Source organism: Sapajus apella, unplaced genomic scaffold, assembly GCF_009761245.1.
Source record: "Sapajus apella isolate SASKATOON/1434 unplaced genomic scaffold, GSC_monkey_1.0 scaffold97, whole genome shotgun sequence".
Classification (NCBI taxonomy): domain Eukaryota; kingdom Metazoa; phylum Chordata; class Mammalia; order Primates; family Cebidae; genus Sapajus; species Sapajus apella.
The window spans coordinates 3776660-3794148 of record NW_022437037.1 but is presented as its reverse complement, the minus strand read 5'-3'; the positions used below and the strand labels follow the sequence as shown (position 1 = coordinate 3794148).

The 17489-nt window shown below is 52.3% G+C and overlaps 1 protein-coding gene across 2 annotated transcripts in view; it reads right to left on the bottom strand.

Moving 5' to 3' along the window:
- MIGA2 (mitoguardin 2) overlaps window positions 1-17489 on the bottom strand; it is a 31827-nt gene that overhangs the window by 10032 nt on the left and 4306 nt on the right. For both annotated transcript variants that reach the window (XM_032257526.1, XM_032257525.1), the window contains exons 3-11: window positions 16401-16611; window positions 10384-10496; window positions 9340-9457; window positions 8876-9012; window positions 4636-4753; window positions 3248-3348; window positions 2573-2688; window positions 322-394; window positions 8-94 (exon numbers count right to left, since the gene is read on the bottom strand). In XM_032257526.1, the coding sequence (XP_032113417.1) occupies window positions 8-94; window positions 322-394; window positions 2573-2688; window positions 3248-3348; window positions 4636-4753; window positions 8876-9012; window positions 9340-9457; window positions 10384-10496; window positions 16401-16611 (1074 nt within the window). The remainder of the gene's footprint in view (window positions 1-7; window positions 95-321; window positions 395-2572; window positions 2689-3247; window positions 3349-4635; window positions 4754-8875; window positions 9013-9339; window positions 9458-10383; window positions 10497-16400; window positions 16612-17489) is intronic.

The window sequence follows — 17489 nt, the reverse complement described above, 5'->3', positions numbered from 1 at the left end:
CCGTTACCTTCTCAGCCTTGGTCATCAGGCCTGTCACCATCTGCCGGCCCACTTTCCCGAAGAAAAGCTGGTTACTCTTGTCTTCCAGAAGCCCCTGGGGAAGGAGGGAGGGAGAGGAGTGAGTTGCTGGCATGGCAGTCCCTCAAAGCCCACGGAGAGGGCCACAGAAGAGGCCAGGTAGGTTGCCCACCTGCCACAGAGGAGCCCAGGGTGGGAGCAGGGCTGGCCAGGGACCAGGAAGCCACGTACATGACACAGAGCCGTGGCCGGCCTGACCGCCCCTCGCCTTCCACCCCCGTGGAGCCCCCAGGCCACACCCACCTCGAAGGCCTGCCGCACACAGTGCAGCTTGGCCAGAAAGTCCTGGTCGCTGTAGCAGCCCAGCAGCTCCGTCCTGAGGGGAGGACAGATGGCGTCACACAACCTGGTCCCTGCCCAGTGATGCCCCGGGGGGTCAGGTGGCACCTGAGTGGGGAGGGGAGAGGCTCTGGCTCCAGCCCTGGCCCTGCCTCAGCCTGGCAGTGTGACCTCTGGCTGGTACCTGCCTCCCTTGAGGCCTTGGTCTTCCCAGGCCACAGGATGAGGCTGCCTGGATGAGCTGTGAGGACATGACAGCCTCTCAGGCACTGGGTTACAGAGATGACCGAGGCTTGCTTAGGCCACAACCCGCCCCACAGTTCACTGGCAAAGGACTGAAATGGCCAAACTGCCTCCTGATGGCAGATGTGGTGAACCACCCAGCAGGGTGGCGACCCTTCATCTAAATCGCCTCGGCTTCAGCCAGGGTCTGATTCATTCCTGGTCAGCGAACTTTTTTTTTTTTTAAGAAGGAGTCTCACTCTGTCACCCAGGCTGGAGTGCAGTGGTGCCATCTCAGCTCACTACATCCTCCACCTCCCAGGTTCAAGCGATTCTCCTGCCACAAACTCTCAAGAAGCTAGGACTACAGGCGGCCACCACCGCACCCCACCTAATTTTTATATTTTTAGTGGAGATGGGATTTCACCATGTTGGCCAGGTTGGTCTTGAACTCCTGACCTTACGTGATCTGCCTGCCTTGGCCTCCCAAAGTGCTGGGATTACAGGCGTGAGCCAGTATGCCTGCCCAGTTTTTTGGCTTTTTTTTTTTTTTTTTTGAGATGGAGTCTAGTCTCACTCTGTTGCCCAGGCTGGAGTACAGTGGGGTGATCTCCACTCACTGCAGCTTCTGCCTCCCAGGTTCAAGCAATCCTCCTGTCTCAGCATCCCAAGTAGCTAGAACTGAAGGTACATGCCGCCATGCCCAGCTAATTTTTATATTTTTAGTAGAGATGGAGTTTGCACCATATTGGCCAGGCTGGTCTCAGACTCCTGACCTCAGGTGATCTGCCTGCCTCGGCCTCCCAAAGAGCTGGGATTACAGACATGAGTCACTGCACACAGCTCCAGGTTAACTTTTAAACACACATACTGAAATCTGCAAGCCATGATCAAAAAGCCAAGTTCTCAGGCCCAGTGCAGTGGCTCAGTGAGCCTGTAGTCCCAGCACTTTGTGGGGGCAAAGGTGGGTGGATCACTTGAGGTCAGGAGTTTGAGACCAGCCTGGCCAACACAGTGCAATCCCATCTCTACTAAAAATACAAAAAAAAAAAAAAAAAAGTTTTCAGTCTCTTATCATACAAAAAAGTTAATTTAAGATGGTAAAGAGGCCTAAATATAACCACAAACAAGAAAACCGAGGCTAAGAGAAGTTAAGCGACTTGTTACCGGCAGCAGAACTTGGAGGCACCTGGGTCTGTCTGTCCCCACAGCCTGGGTTCCTGACTCTCCTACGGAGGAACTGCCTCCAGACACTGCACTTAGGACCAGTGCCTCCGGTGTGGCTGGACCCTCCTGAGAATTTATTTTGTTTTTATATGGAATGCTTGGGAAATCTGTGTGTCACCCTTGCACCGGGACCATGCTAATCTCTATACCATTCCTTTTTTTTTTATTTTTTTGAGACGGAGTCTTGCTCTGTTGTCCAGGCTGGAGTGCAATGGCATAATCTCGGCTAACTGTAACCTCCACCTGCCAGGTTCAAGCAATTCTCCTGCCTCAGCCTCCTGAGTAGCTGGGATTACAGGTGTGAGCCACTATACCTGGCTAATTTTTGTATTTTTAGAAGAGACGGAGTTTCACCATGTTGGTCAGGCTGATCTCGAGCTCCTGACCTCATGATCTGCCTGCCTCAGGCTCCCAATGTGCTGGGATTACAGGCATGAGCCACCGTGCCGGGCCCATTCCAATTTTTTTTTTAGTGTATGTGCTGTAGAAGCAAACAGCCTCTCGGAATTTAGAACAGGTATTAACTATTGTTCTTTATGAATTATGTTCATTTATTACTGTCATTATTGATACCAGACCTGCCAGTATGGGTCCATCCAGGCCTCTGCAGCTGGGGGAGGAGCTGTCGCCAGCTCACCACAGCCCCCAGTCAGCCTGGACTTACTCAGGCTGAGTCCTCACCAAGCACCACTGGCTTCTCCGCCTCCCACAAGGGCCAGGGTCACCCACTGCCTCCTGTCCCCTCCCTCGCTCCACCCCTGCTCACCTGAGGGTCCGGCAGAGCACTTTCCCCTCCTTCACCAGCTGCAGGGCTTCCTCGTAGGCAGCGGCAGGCCTGGAGAGTGGGATCGGATAATCTCCAGCCTGCAGGGACTCGAAGAGCTGGGGGAGGGTGCGGGGGGGGGCAGGGAAGCCCGTGTGAGCAGCATGCTGCAGCTAGAGGGGACCCGCTCGTCGGCAGCCACAGTGGCCACCCCAGGTGCCTGCCCACTGCCAATCTCTCTGAGGAGAGGTCGGAGGGAACTGGCCAGGAGGCCCCAGTTCGAGCCCAGCTCTGGTCCTTAGCATCCCCAGCTCCAGGGCACCTTCCCAAAGAGGCCACCCAAAGGGCACATGTACATGTCCTCCCGTGCCTGATCCACATGCCCATGGCAGGAGACTGAGGCCAAGCAATGGGCACAGCAGTCTGGAGGAGGGAGAGGCTGACACAGCTGGAGCCCTTCGGGGCAGAACCCCTGCTCTCACCCACAGGACAATGGCCCCGATTTCTCAGCCCTCCCCCCATCCCCAACAGCTTCAGGGAGGCCCGTGGGAGCATCCAAATTCTGCTCCCATCGGAGGAAATGCCTCCACTTTCCCATGACCCAGTGCCAGCCCCATGAGCCTGTAAAAAAGGCCTGGCCTTCACCCCACCCTAGGCTTGGTCCCCACCCCAAGTCACCTCAGTGGCAGAGAAGAAGGAATCCTCTGAGGTCAGGCTGTCCTCGTCGTCCGGCCGCAGCCGCAGTGAACCCTCAGTCAGGGGCAGCATGAGGGTCCTCTCTGGGAAGGGCAGCAAGAGAGGGAGGGGATAAGACTCCCAGCACAGTGCTCAGCGGGAATCCCAGTACCCAAAGCCCCCCGCCAGGCCCAGGGGAGGCTTCATCCCGGGTCTGCGATGCCCATGCTCGGGGCAAAGCTCTGACATGCCGAGTGCTTCTGTGTGAAGACACTGGACTTGTCGCCTCAGTGAGTGACTCCTTCAATCCTCACGACATCCTGAGGTGGTCAGCCTCGGGTGTGGGCTCTCGGCTGGTGAGCGGCTCTGCCAGGCTCACAGGTCGCACTGCTAGACCTGAGGGCTGAAGGCCCCCGAGCTCTGCAGGGGAGGACTCTGCTGCGCTGTGTGGCACTGGACAAGCCGCCTCTATCCTCTGACAAGCTGAAACTCAGCCACTGATACCAAGGGCTCGAGAGAGTCCACGGCCGCTCACCTGGGGTTCCCCTCCCTGCTCCGCCAAGGGCTGAGGGGTGTGGACCTCCGGGGTGCTCAGGAAAGGTTTGGTGAGCAGTTAAGCAAAGGCCACAGACCTGCAGCAGGGAAGGTCCTCCCGAGCCTTTTCTGTCATGTAGGGAGGCCACAGGAGGCAGATTCCTTCAACAGAGAAGCCACGCGGAAAGCAGGTGGGGAGAAGCCAGGGCAGGGCTTGTGGCTGTCCCAACCCACTCCAGTTCTGTGTCCCCACTGGCAGAGGTAGGGAGCTAGACCCTTAGGAATCTGATACTATCCCTGACAGGGCTGAGTACACAGGGAGGGACCCAGGGGTCATTCACTGCAGGGGTCCAGGACACGGTGGGCACAGAGACGACAGTGGCTATTTGGCAAAACGACTTGGTTTCCCTTAGTAATGTCACATTTCACCTCCACCCACCCAACAACAGAGCTCTGGTCTTGGCCCTTGGCCTGCTCTCAGTGAGCCTCCCAGGAGGCACCCCATCCATCCATGCGGTTTGGGATGCAGGAAGGGACTCGAAGAGAAGGCCTGGGAAAGCCATCGGGGAGATGCTGTTACACGAGCCCCAAGGTGCACCCAAAGGGGACAGGGCCAGGTGCACTCTCTGGGGATTCCCAGGGCCTCCCTTCAGCTGTGCTCCAGCCTGCCATGGAGAAGGGAACACCTCAGTTTCCCCATCTGTGCAATAAGGTGCTAGATCACGTGAGGTCCAAGAGCCCCGGTGATCCTGATTCATCGGATGCACTGAGGACCACGCCCCGGTTCTCGCACCTTCTCCTCACCTCCATCCCTGCCACCCTCCATGCCCACCCCGTCTGCACCAGGCCCAGCTCACCGAGGTCCAGCAGCATGCTGTCCGCGGGGAAGGTGGAGCCGAACTCCTCCTGCAGGTGGTAGGCACGGTGCAGCAGGGACTCCAGCTTCTCTGCAAACTCCTTCCGCTGTGACTCTGGCTGCCGTAAAAACCATAAGCCTCAACCCAGACCCTGCAAGCTCCCGTGAAAACAGCCCCTTCCCCGCCCCCGGGCCCCTGGGGAAAGGGGAGAAGCTCTGGGGCTCAGCAGCTAAGCACAGAGGCTCCAGACCTTCACTGCTCAATGCAGGAGCCACCAGCCATGTGTGGCAGCTGAGCACTGGAAACCCGGAGTCTAAACACACACCAGATTCCAAAGACCGCACCAAAAAGCGTAGCCCATCCCAGGAATCTTTTCTGTTGATTACACGCTGAAACGATCACATTTTGGATATACCAGGTTACATAAAGTACAGCTGACCCTTAAAAATGGTGGGCTTAGGGTACCTGTGCCCACACAGTTGAAAATCCACATAAAACATTTTTTGTTTTTTTAGAGAGGGCCTCATTCCATCACCCAGCCCACACTGCAGTAGCACAATCACATCTAACCACAGCCTCAACCTCCTGAGTTCAAGTGGTCCTCCCGCCTCTGCCTCCACAGTAGGTAGGACTACAGGTATGCATCACCATGCCTGGCTAATTTCTGCTTTTTTTTTTTTTTTTTTTTGGTAGAGACAGGGTTTTGCCACGTTGCCCAGACTGGTTCCAAACTTATGGGCTCAAGTACTCCTCCTGCCTCAGCCTCCCCAGGTGCTGGGATTACAGGCGCCTGCCCCACACAGAACTTCTGACTCCTCCAAAAGTAGAGGGAGTTATTAGTAGGTTATTAACTACTAATTAATAACCTACTGTTAACCAGGAGTCTTACTGAGAACATAGTCAATTAGCACATTTTCTATGTTCTATGTATTATATACTGTAACCTTACAACAAACTAAGCCAGAGAAAAGAAAATGTTATTTATTTTTTCCCCATGGGGTGAAAGGGGTGGGAGGATTGGGGGGTCAATAAAATGTTATTAAAGAAATCATGCCGGGCACGGTGGCTCAAGCCTATAATCCCAGCACTTTGGGAGGCCGAGGCGGGTGGATCACGAGGTCAAGAGATCGAGACCATCCTGGTCAACATGGTGAAACCCCGTCTCTACTAAAACTACAAAAAATTAGCTGGGCATGGTGGCACGTGCCTGTAATCCCAGCTACTCAGGAGGCTGAGGCAGGAGAATTGCCTGAACCCAGGAGGCGGAGGTTGCGGTGAGCCAAGATCGCGCCATTGCACTCCAGCCTAGGTAACAAGAGCGAAACCCCGCCCAAAAAAAAAAAAAAAAAAAAAAGATAATGTGAGGCCGGGCATAGTGGCTCATGCCTGTAATCCCAGCACTTTGGGAGGCTAAGGCGGGTGGATCACGTGAGGTCAGGAGTTCAAGACCAGCCTGACCAACATGATGAAACCCCATCCCTAAAATACAAAAAAAATTAGCCAGGCATGGTGGCATGCGCCTATAGTCCCAGCTACTCAGGAGGCTGAGACAGGAGAATTGCTTGAACCTGGGCGGTGGAGGTTGCAGTGAGCCGAGATCGCGCCACCGCACTCCAGCCTGGGTGACAGAGCGAGACTCATCTCAAAAACAAACAAAAAAAAGAAATCATAAGGCAGAAAAATAGACCGGGTGAGGTGTCTCACACTTATAATCCCAGAACTTTGGGAGGCAGAGGCAGGAGAATCTCGAGCCCAGAAGTTTGAGACCAGCTGAGGCAACATGGAAAGACCTCATCTCTACAAAAAATACAAAAATTAAGCCGACATGTGCCTGTCGTCCCAGCTACTCAGGAGACTGAGGTAGGAGGATTACTTGAGCCCAGGAGGTTGAGGCTGCAGTGAGCTGGAATGGCGCCACTGCACTCCAACCTGGGTGACAGAGCAAGACTCTGTCTCAAAAAATAAATAATAAATAGGTTGGGTGCGGTGGCTCATGCCTGTAATCCCAGCACTTTGGGAGGCCAAGGTGGGTGGATCACGAGGTCAAGAGACTGAGACCATCCGGGCCAACATGGTGAAACCCCATCTCTACTAAAATACAAAATTAGCTGGGCGTGGTGGCGCACGCCTGTAGTCCCAGCTACTAGGGAGGCTGAGGCAGAAGAATTGCTTGAACACAGGAGGCAGAGGTTGCAGTGAGCCGAGATGGTACCACTGCACTTCAGCCTGGAGCCTGGTGACACAGTGAGACTCTGTTGAAAGAAAGGAAAGAGAAAAAGAGATAGAGAGAGAAAGAAAGAAAGAAGAGAGAGAAAGAGAAAGAGAGAGAGAAGGAAAGAAAGAGAGAGAGAGAGAAGAAAGAAGGAAGGAAGGAAGGAAGGAAGGAAGGAAGGAAGGAAAGAAAGAAAGAAAGAAGAAAGAAAGAAAGAAAGAAAAGAAAGGAAAAGAAAAGAAAATCAAATCACTGGGCCAGGCACAATGACTCACACCAGTAATCCCAGCACACTGGAAGGCTGAGTCAGGTGAATCACTTGGGCCTAGGAGTTTGAGACTGGCCTTGGTAACATGGTAAAACCAAAAATACAAAAATTAGCCAGTTTCATAGCCTGGTCTCAAAATAAATAAATAAATAAGACTAAAATTTAAAAATAAAATTATAGGCCAGGTGTGGTGGCTTACACCTGTAATCCCAGCACTTTGGGAGGCCAAGGCGGGGGGATCACCTGAGGTCAGGAGTTTGAGACCAGCCTGGTCAACATGGCGAAACACCATCTCTACTAAAAATACAAAAATCAGCCAGGCATGATGGTGGCATGCACCTGTAATCCCAGCTACTTGGGAGGCTGAGGCAGGAGAATCAGTTGAACCTGGGAGGTGGAGGTTTTGGTGAGCCAAAAACTGCACTCCAGCCTGGGCAAGAAGAGTGAAACTCCATCTCAAAGAAAAAAAAAAAAAAAAAAAAAGATCTCTCTCTCTCTGTCTCTCTGTCTCTCTCTGTCTCTGTCTCTCTGTCTCTCTCTGTCTCTGTCTGTCTCTGTCTGTCTGTCTCTCTCTCTCTCCACCTCCCAGGTTCAAGTGTCCAGGGTCCTGCCTTAGCCACCCAAGGATCTGGGATCACAGGCATGCACCACCACACTGGGCTAATTTTTGTATTTTTAATAAGAGGTGGGGTTTCCCCATGTTACCCTGGCTGGTCTTGAACTCCTGACCTCAGGTGATCTGGCCACCTTGGCCTCCCAAAGCATTGGAATTACAGGTGTGAGCCACCACACCTGGCCCAAATTTTAACTTTTTATAATAGATGTGTGGTTTTGTTTTTTTTTTTCTTTTGTGAGACGGAATCTTGTTCTGTCACCCAGGCTGGAGGGTAGTGACACAATCTCAGCTCACTACAGAGCAAGACCCCGTCTTAAAAATAAATAAATAGGCCGGGTGCGGTGGCTCACACCTGGAATCCCAGCACTTTGGGAGGCTGAGGCAGGCAGATCACGAGGTCAAGAGATTGAGACCATGGTGAAACCCTGTCTCTAATCAAAAAAAAAAAAAAAAAAAAAAAAAAAAAAAAAAAAAAAAAATTTTCTGTAGAAAACTTTGGTGGTGCCCCAAAAAAAAAACCTTAAAAAAAAAAAAAAAAAAAAAGGGCTGGGCATGGTGGCTCACACCTGTAATCCCAGTACTTTGGGAGGCTGAGGCAGGTGAATCACAAGGTCAGGAGTTTGAGACCAGCCTGTCCAACATGATGAAACCCTGTCTCTACTAAAAATACAAAAAATTAGCTGGGTATGGTCGTGGGCACCTGTAATCCCAGCTACTCAGGAGGCTGAGGCAGGAGAATCACTGGAACCCAGGAGGTGGAGGTCGCAGTGAGCTGAGATGGTGCCACTGCACTCCAGCCAGGGTGACAGTGTGATACTCCGTCCCAATTAAAAAAGAAAAAAAAGGTCTGGCAATGCAGCCAACTCTCAACAGAAGCGTCTTCCCTTCCAGTCTTTGAGGGCTGCACATTGCCCTTCAAGGGGTTGAGAGGGGTGTGATTCTCAGCACAGCTGTTTACCAAGCGCCAGGCATCGTGCTGAGCATGTGACATGAATTGTTTTGTTTCATGTAAATAACACCCTCGTAGAGGGAAATCCACAGTCCCAGAGGACAGGAGCCTGCCTGCTTCCCAAGGGGTGGCTGCCCCTCTCCTGTGCTGCCAACCTTCTCCCATGGGTGCAGGGGGACACAGAAGACCACCTACCTCAGATAGTGGCTCTGACACAGTCTCTGGGTTCCGGAGGCCATCCCCTGGCGTGGGGGTGCTGCCGCTGTCCCCCCGCTGGCCCACGCTTAGTGCCTGCTCCCACTTCTGTAGAGCCTCCTCGAACAGCTCCATGCCTGAGCATGGGTGGGGCAAGAAGGGAGAGTCAACCCCCCACAGTCTCACCCAAGATGGGACTCAGAACATCAAGAAGGCAAGAGGGCCTTGAAGAGCAAGACCTGGATGGGGTCACGTGGCCAGGGCAGCTCAGGTTCCAGGCCTTCTTCCAGACCAGGTTTGTTCCTAGACACTGTCCCTTGTTCAAAAATGGCTGGAAATCACCCAATTGGGATTTGGGGCAGCATAGTGAGGGGCAAAGTGACCCGAGCCTCGTCAGGCTCCTAGGAAGGGACCTTTCCTGCCACCCACCCTGCCCTTGAAGCTCAGGCACCTCCTGGCCACACCTTGCATGTAGAGGCTCTCCACATTGCCATCGCTGGTGGTCAGAGACTCCTCCATCCCTCTGGCATCCCATGGTCCCGAGCACGCAGCTGTGGGGCTAGATGAGTTCACTGCCACCATCTGGGCACCAATCAGTACAAGAACAAAGAATGAAGCCTTCCCGGACCCTCTGCAGGGTCCCTCAAGCCCTCCCCCACTGCCTGACCATGGGCCACACACCCCTTCCAAATGCCATCCCCAAGCTCATCCCTGGCCAAAGCATCCACACCCTCAGAATGGCCTAGAACCACAAACTCCAGTGTCCGATGCTGCCTCGTAGAAGCCACCAAAGCAGAAAGGAATCCTGAGACCAACACCCAGCCCAGGAACCTGTGAACCCCCCTGAGCCTGCTCCTGACTGGTGTGTCCGTCCCCTACTCCACGGTTCCTCTACCTCTTGGACAGGTACACAGAGAGTACCCATTCTGGGCCAGGGCCCTGCCTCTCATCCACACAAGCAGCCGCCCACCCCACTGGGCTGTGGGCACCCCCAGCTCTTGCTTGGCCCTGTGCCAGCCTAGCTCAGAGTTGGGACTCTGCTTGCTGAACCAAAAGCCACACCCCAGGAGAAGCCAACCTTCTGCCTTTATCTCTACACCCCCAGCGCCTGGCAGAGTCCCTGGTATAACACAGGTGCTTGTCAGTGGCTGATGAATGAACAACCTGCACTTTCACAGGTACGGGTCTCCTCAAGAGACCATCAGTTTCTCTCCTCTGCACCTGCCCACCTTTCTCCCAACACCTGGCACAGTGAGTGATTAGGGACAATCCCTGAAAACCTTCATGGGTAGAGGAGTGAGAGAGAGTGACTGAGTGAGTGAATGAATGAATGAATGAATCTTCACCCCCCTTCACTCTACCAGTCCATAAGCTTGCTTAAGGCAGAGTCCTCATGCTTAAGTCCATCTTGCTTAAGCCCGATGCCCTGGAGCCCTGTCTGCCCTGGAACCCTGTCTGCCCTGGAGCACTGTCTGCCCTGGAGCCCTGGCCTACCACCCGCTGCTCACCGAGGCCACGCTGTGGGAGGAGCCTGAGTGCTTGCTAGGCTCAATGGAAGAGATGCCGCTCAGGGTGTCGTTGCTCTTGCTGCTGGGGCTCTGGACTCTCCGGCTAGAGTATCCTGTAAGGAGCAGAAGGGCAGGCGTCACACAGGCATCCTATTTGGCCTTTGTACAGGCTGCTCCCCTGCTGGGCCACCTTCCCCTTCTTCCTCATCTGGGAACCAGTCCTGACCTTCTAAGTCAGGGTAACAGTGGGGCCCCCAGGGTGTGCACTGAGCAGAACAGGGTTTCGCCATGTTAGCCAAGCTGGTCTTGAACTCCTGGGGCTCAAGCAATACCTTGGCCTCCCAAAGGGTGGGATTATAGGCGTGAGCCACCGTGCCCCACCTTTTGCATATTTTTAAAAGTTGTTGCCTCATATCCCTTTTGGAAGGAGGAAAATTCTAAACCAGTCGCTCAATCAGCAGCCCAGAGAAGCCTAAGTGAAGAGGCAGAAAAGCAGATGAACCTCGTTCTCAGCTTATCTGACAGATTCTGGGCTCCTCCCCTGGGCCTGGCCCTGTACCCAGTGGCAGGGAGTGGCAGGGATATGATCGTGAGCAGGACAAGGAGGGCCCTTCGCTCTTCTGTTGCTCCAGCCTGGGCAACAGGGCAAGATTCTGTCTCAAAATAAAAAAAAAAAAGTTGTTTTTTTGTGAGACAGAGTTTCGCTCTTCTTGCCCAGCCTGGAGTGCAATGGCACAATCTCAGGTCACCACAACTTCCGCCTCCTGGTTCAAGCGATTCTCCTGCCTCAGCCTCCTGAGTAGCTGGGATAACAGGCATGCACCACCACACTTGGCTAATTTTGTATTTTTAGTAGACATGGGGTTTCTCCATGTTGGTCAGGCTGGTCTCGAACTCCCAACCTCAGGTGATCCATCTGCCTTAGCCTCCCAGTGATGGGATGACAGGCATGAACCACCGTGCCTGGCCTAAAAATTTTTTAATGAAATATACATGAAAGGTTATTTTTAAAAATAGAGACAGGGCTGGGTGCAGTGCCTTACGCCTGTTATCCCAGCACTTTGAGAGGCCAAGGCAGGCAGATCACATGAGGTTAGGAGTTCGAAACCAGCCTGGCCCACATGGTAAAACCCTGTCTCTTCTAAAAATACAAAAAATTAGATAGGTGTCGTGGCACCTGCTTGTAATCCCAGCTACTTGGGAGGCTGAGGCAGGAGAATCCTTGAACCCAGGAGGCAGAGGTTGCAGCGAGCTGAGATTGTGCCAATGCACTCCAGCTTAAATGACAGAGTGAGACTCTGTCTCAAACAAAACAAAACAAAATAAAACAAAAAAAGTCGGGTATGGTGGTGTACGCCTGTACTCCCAACTTCTGGGATGTGAAGGCAGGCAGATCACTTGAGGTCAGGAGTTCAAGACCAGCCTGGCCAACATAGTAAACCCCATCTCGAGTAAAAATATAAAATTAGCCAGGTGTGGTGGCTTGCACCTGCAATCCTAGATACTGGAGTGGCTGAAGCAGGAGAATCACTTGAACCTGGGAAGCTGAGGTTACAGTGAGCTGAGATTGTACCACTGCACTCCAGTCTAGGTGACACAGCGAGACTCTGTCTCTAAAAAAAAAGAGAGAGAGAGAGAGAGAGAGAGAGAGAGAGAGAGAGAGAGAAACAGGGCCTCCATATATCACCCAGGCTGGTCTCAAACTCCTGGGCTCAAGTGATCCACCGGCCTTGGTCTCCGAAAGTGCTGGGATGACAGGTACAAGCCACCACACATGATCAAGATTTTTTTAGAAGTAAGCAAAGTAGGTAAGAGAAAATACAGTGAAATGAGAGCCGGCAGAGTGGGACAGTGCATGGAAGCTAAAGGCTGTGCAGATGACTCCAGGCTTCCCAGGACAACCGGAAACTCAGCTGCCTTGGCCTCTCAGGGTCCCCTTTCATATTAGTCTCAAGACTTCTTTTTCCGGCTGGGGTCGGTGACTCACACCTATAATCCTCACACTTTGGGAGGCCAAGGCAGGGGGATCACGAGGTCAGGAGTTCAAGATCAGCCTGATCAACATGATGAAACCCCGTCTCTACTAAAAATGAAAAAAAATTAGCCAGGCATGGTGGCATACACCTGTAATCCCAGCTACCTGGCAGACTGAGGTAAGGGGAATTGCTTGAACCACAGAGGTGGAGGTTGTGGAGGTTGCAGTGAGCCAAGATTGCACCACTGCACTCCAGCCTGGGCGATGGAGTAAGACTGTCTCAAAAAAAAAACTTCTTTTTCCAATTCTTTTTTGAGACAGAGTCTCGCTCTGTCACCAGGCTGGAGTGCAGTGGCACAATCTTGGCTCACTGCATCCCAGGTTCAGGCAATTCCCCTCCCTCAGCCTCCCAAGTAGCTGGGACTACAGGCTTGTGTCACCACCCCCGGCTAATTTTTGTATTTTCAGTAGAGATGGAGTTTCACCAAGTTGGCCAGGATGGTCTCAATCTCTTGACCTCGTCATCCGCCCGCCCTGCCCTCCCAAAGTGCTGGGACTACAGGCGTGAGTCACCGCGCCCGGCCGCTTCTTTTTCCAATTCTAAAGATAATACTTTCCTTTTGCAACAATAATACACAATTCAAATTTATTTTCACAGAAGGAGATTTTTGCTTTTTCTTATTTTTTTTTTTAATAGAGACAAGGCCTCTCTATGTTGTCCAGGCTGGTCTTGAACTCCTGGCCTCAAAGAATCCTCCTGCCTCCCAAAGTGCTGGGATTATAGGTATGAGCCACCACACCTGGCCAACTTTTGTTTCTTTCTCTTTTTTAAAAAAAAATTATTTAGATCATATCCAGTTTGGGAAAAAAGAAATTAAAAAATGAAGAAAAAAATTATTTAGAGAAACATGCCGGGCATGGTGGCTCATGCCTGTAATCCCAGCACTTTGGGAGGCCGAGGATGGTGGATCACGAGGTCAGGAGTTCAAGACCAGCCTGATCAACATGGTGAAACCCCGTCCTTAAAAAAAAAAAAAGAGAAACAGGGTCTCCCTGTGTTGCCCAGGGTGGTCTCAAACTCCTGTACTCAAATGATCCTCCTACCTTGGCCTCCCAAAGCACTGGAATTACAGGTGTGAGCCCCCATGCCCCCCCCCCTTTTCTTTTCCCCTCGAGACGGAGTGTCACTCTTGTCGCCCAGGCTGGAGTGCAATGGCATGATCTCAGCTCACTGCAACCTCTGCCTCCCAGGTTCAAATGATTCTCCTGCCTCAGCCTCCCTAGTAGCTGGGATTACAGGCACACACCGCCATGCTGTGCTAATTTTATTTTTTGTATTTTTAGTAAAGACAGGATTTTGCCACATTGGCCAGGCTGGTCTTAAACTCCTGACCTCAGGTAATCCACCTACCTTGGTCTCCCAAAGTGCTGGGATTACAAGTGTGAGCCACTGCACCTGGCCTTTCTTTTTTTTGATACGAGACTCACTTTTATTGCCCAGGCTGGAGTACAATGGCGCAATCTCGGCTCACGGCAACCTCCACCTCCCAGGTTCAAGTGATTCTCCCGCCTCAGCCTCCCAAGTAGCTGGAATTATAGGCACCCGCTACCACGCCCAGCTAATTTTTTGTATTTTTAGTAGAGACAGGGTTTCACTATGTTGGTCAGGCTAGTCATGAACTTCTAACCTCAGGTGATCCACCCGCCTCAGCCTCCCAAAGTGCTGGGATTACAGGCGTGAGCCACAGTGCCTGGACTTTTTTTTGAGACAGTCTCAGTCCATTGCCCAGGCTGGAGTGCAGTAGCATGATCTCAACTTGCTGCAACTTCCGACAACCGGGTTCAAGCGATCTTCCTGCCTCAGCCTCCTGAGTAGCTGGGATTACAGGCATGCAACACCATGCCTGCCTAATTTTTGTAGTTTTAGTAGTGGGGGGTTTCACCATATTGGCCAGGCTGGTCTTGAACTCCTGACCTCAGGTGATTGGCCCACCGCAGCCTCCCAAAGTGCTGGGATTACACGCTACTTTTGCTTCTTTTTTTTTTTTTTTTTTCTTTTTTTCTGAGTAAACATCTTAGGAACTTTTGCTTCTTAAAACAAGTTTCAGCCGGGCATAGTAGCTCGCGCCTATAATCCCAGCACTTTGGGAGGCCAAAGCGGGCAGATCTCTTGAGGCCAGGAGTTCCAGACCAGCCTGGCCAACATGGTGAAACCCCATCTCTACTAGAAATTAGCCAGCCATGGTGGCTCATGCCTGTAATACCAACTACTCAGGAGGCTGAGACAGGAGACTTGACTGAACCCAGGAGACGGAGGTTGAAATGAGCCAAGATCATGCCTTTGCACTCCAGCTTGGGCAACAGAATGAGACTCCAACTTAAAAAAAAAAAACAGTTTCTCCCAAGATGAGGACCCATGAGAACTCCTTGCCTTGGAAAGAGATCAAGACAACATTCCAATGTAGCAAACACCAGGTCTCTATATTACAAGATGAAGAGGAGCCGTAAGAGTTTTTTACAACCACACCAGGAGCCACAAAACCGATCAGTGGCTACCAGGGCTGGGGTAGGAGAGGGGTTGACTAAGGACTCGGGGCATTTAGGCATTTAGAAAGTAACAGAACAGTTCTTTTTTTTTTTTTTTTTTTTTTAGATTTTTTTTTTTTTATGACTAGTTAAGTGTAGCAGTGAGAAGCAGGGAAAAGAGTAGAAGAAGGATGGCCGGGCACGGTGGCTCACGCCTGTAATCCCAGCACCTTGGGAGGCCGAGGCAGGCGGATCACCTGAGCTCAAGAGTTCGAGACCATCTTGGCCAACATGGCGAAACCCCATCTCTACTAAAAATACAAAAATTAGCCAGGCATGGTGGCACATGCCTGTAGTCCCAGTTACTTGAGAGCCTGAGGCAGGAGAATCACTTGAACCTGGGAGGCAGAGGCTGCAGTGAACCAAGATCTTACCATTGCCCTCCAGCCTGGGCAGCAGAGTGAGACTCCATGTCAAAAAAAAAAGAGTTGGCCGGGTGCGGTGGCTCAAGCCTGTAATCCCAGCACTTTGGGAGGCCGAGGCAGGTGGATCACGAGGTCAAGAGATCGAGACCAACCTGGTCAACATGGTGAAACCCCGTCTCTACTAAAAATACAAAAAATTAGCTGGGCATGGTGGCGCGTGCCTGTAATCCCAGCTACTCAGGAGGCTGAGGCAGGAGAATTGCCTGAACCCAGGAGGCGGAGGTTGCGGTGAGCCGAGATCGCGCCACTGCACTCCAGCCTGGGTAACAAGAGCGAAACTCTGTCGCACAAAAAAAAAAAAAAAAAAAAAAAAAAGAGTTGAAGGAGGAGTGTGGTCTGTGACTGAGCAATCGACTGAGTGAACTCACTACCTTCCAACCAACTGAATGATTCCTAACCATGGTGGTGATCGGATGATTCCATGTGTGAGAAAGATCACACAACAGTATGCTAAAAAGCCTGAATCTTAGTGCATGCAAATTAAACCTCAATTTTTTTTTTCTGTATTTTTAGTAGAGACAGGGTTTCACTATGTTGGCCAGACTGGTCTTGAACTCTTGGCCTCAAGTGATTCACTCGCCTCGGCCTCCCAAAGAGCTGGGATTACAGAGGTGAGCCACCGTGCCCAACCCTTAAACCTCAATTTTTAAGAGAGAAGGGGACGGGAGGAATCCCACATGGTTCAAGAGCCACATGGCTCTTCCTGCTCCTCAGCCTGTGGAACATCTCTCTCTGGACCCAGGAGCCACACCCCCGACCCCCTCTGGACCCGGGTGCTTCCAAAGGGTCCCCAGCCAATGAGAACAACCAAAACCACCACCACCGACAGAGCACATGCATCCAACGACGTCACCCTCCAGTACAGTGACTGGAGGAAGGGACGCTACTGTCGTCCTGCTCATGGACGAGGGGACCTTGGCTCTGAGACAGCAAGTCCTTAGCCCAAGATCCCAGGGTAGAGAGTGGCCCAACTGGGCTATGACCCCAGGATGTGACCCCAGGTCAGGCCATGCCCACTACCTCACACCTACCTTTCTTCACAGAAGGGACCTTCCTGGCCATGAGGATGGGTAGGGGCACCATGCCCAGTTGCTCTCCTCCCATCTCGGGGCCAATCTGCTTCTTCCTCCTCCGTCGCCTCTTCAGCTGGTGGGCAGCCAGGGCCAGGGCCACAGTCCCTAGGGCTGTGGCAAAGAGTACTTTCCGCAAGCCTGGTGTCAAACGTAGCTGAGAGAATGCAGACTGCAGGGAAGAGGGGGTGCAGCCGGTTACACTTCCCTGGGCAAGGTCCAAGGGAGCGGGCCTGCCCCAGGGCACCTCAGGGACAGGACACACACCGCCCTCCGTACACATCTGCTGCCCAGAAGAGTGACTAAGAGGCAGCTGCCCTAGACAGGGAAACTGACCAGCCTCCCGGTAACACAGTCCACAAAGACATAAAGATGGCAAGGTGCCCATGCCGAGGAGGTGACATCTGGGCTCCAGCACCTGAGGTCATGATCACACTAGCTGCAGTGAGTGAGCTAGGACCTAGCCTGGGGCACCCATCTGAGTCCCCATCATTTCCAGACAAGAACCTGAGGCTCGTCCAGGTGAAGATATGTGCTCAAGGTAACAGAGACAGACATGAAACCCAGATCTGCTGGCCTGTTTCTTAGCAATCCCTCAAAGATGACACTTACTCACCCGCCACCCCATCTGAATACTTCCTTCTGCTGCACCCTCACCCTCTGCCGTCAGGGGGACTGCCCCTCAGGTGGGACTGTACCCCACAGGACAGAGCTTTAAGAAGGGTCAAGAGCCCAGTCAGCCACAAATATGGGAGTTGTCAGGGAGGGCATTATTGACCCCTTTTTTAGACTGAATAACTGAGGTCAAGAGTTCATAGAGGGCCAGGTGCAGAGGCTCATGCCTGTAATCCCACACTTTGGGAGGCCAAGGTGGGTGGATGGCTTCAGCCCAGGAGTTTAAGACCAGCCTGGGCAACACACCAAGACCCCATTTCTATTAAAAACAAAAACAAAACTTTTTTTTTTTTTTTTTTTTTTTAACAGAGTTTTTTTTTTTTTTCCCAGGCTGGAGTGCAATGGAACGAACTCGGCTAACCGCAACACCCCCCC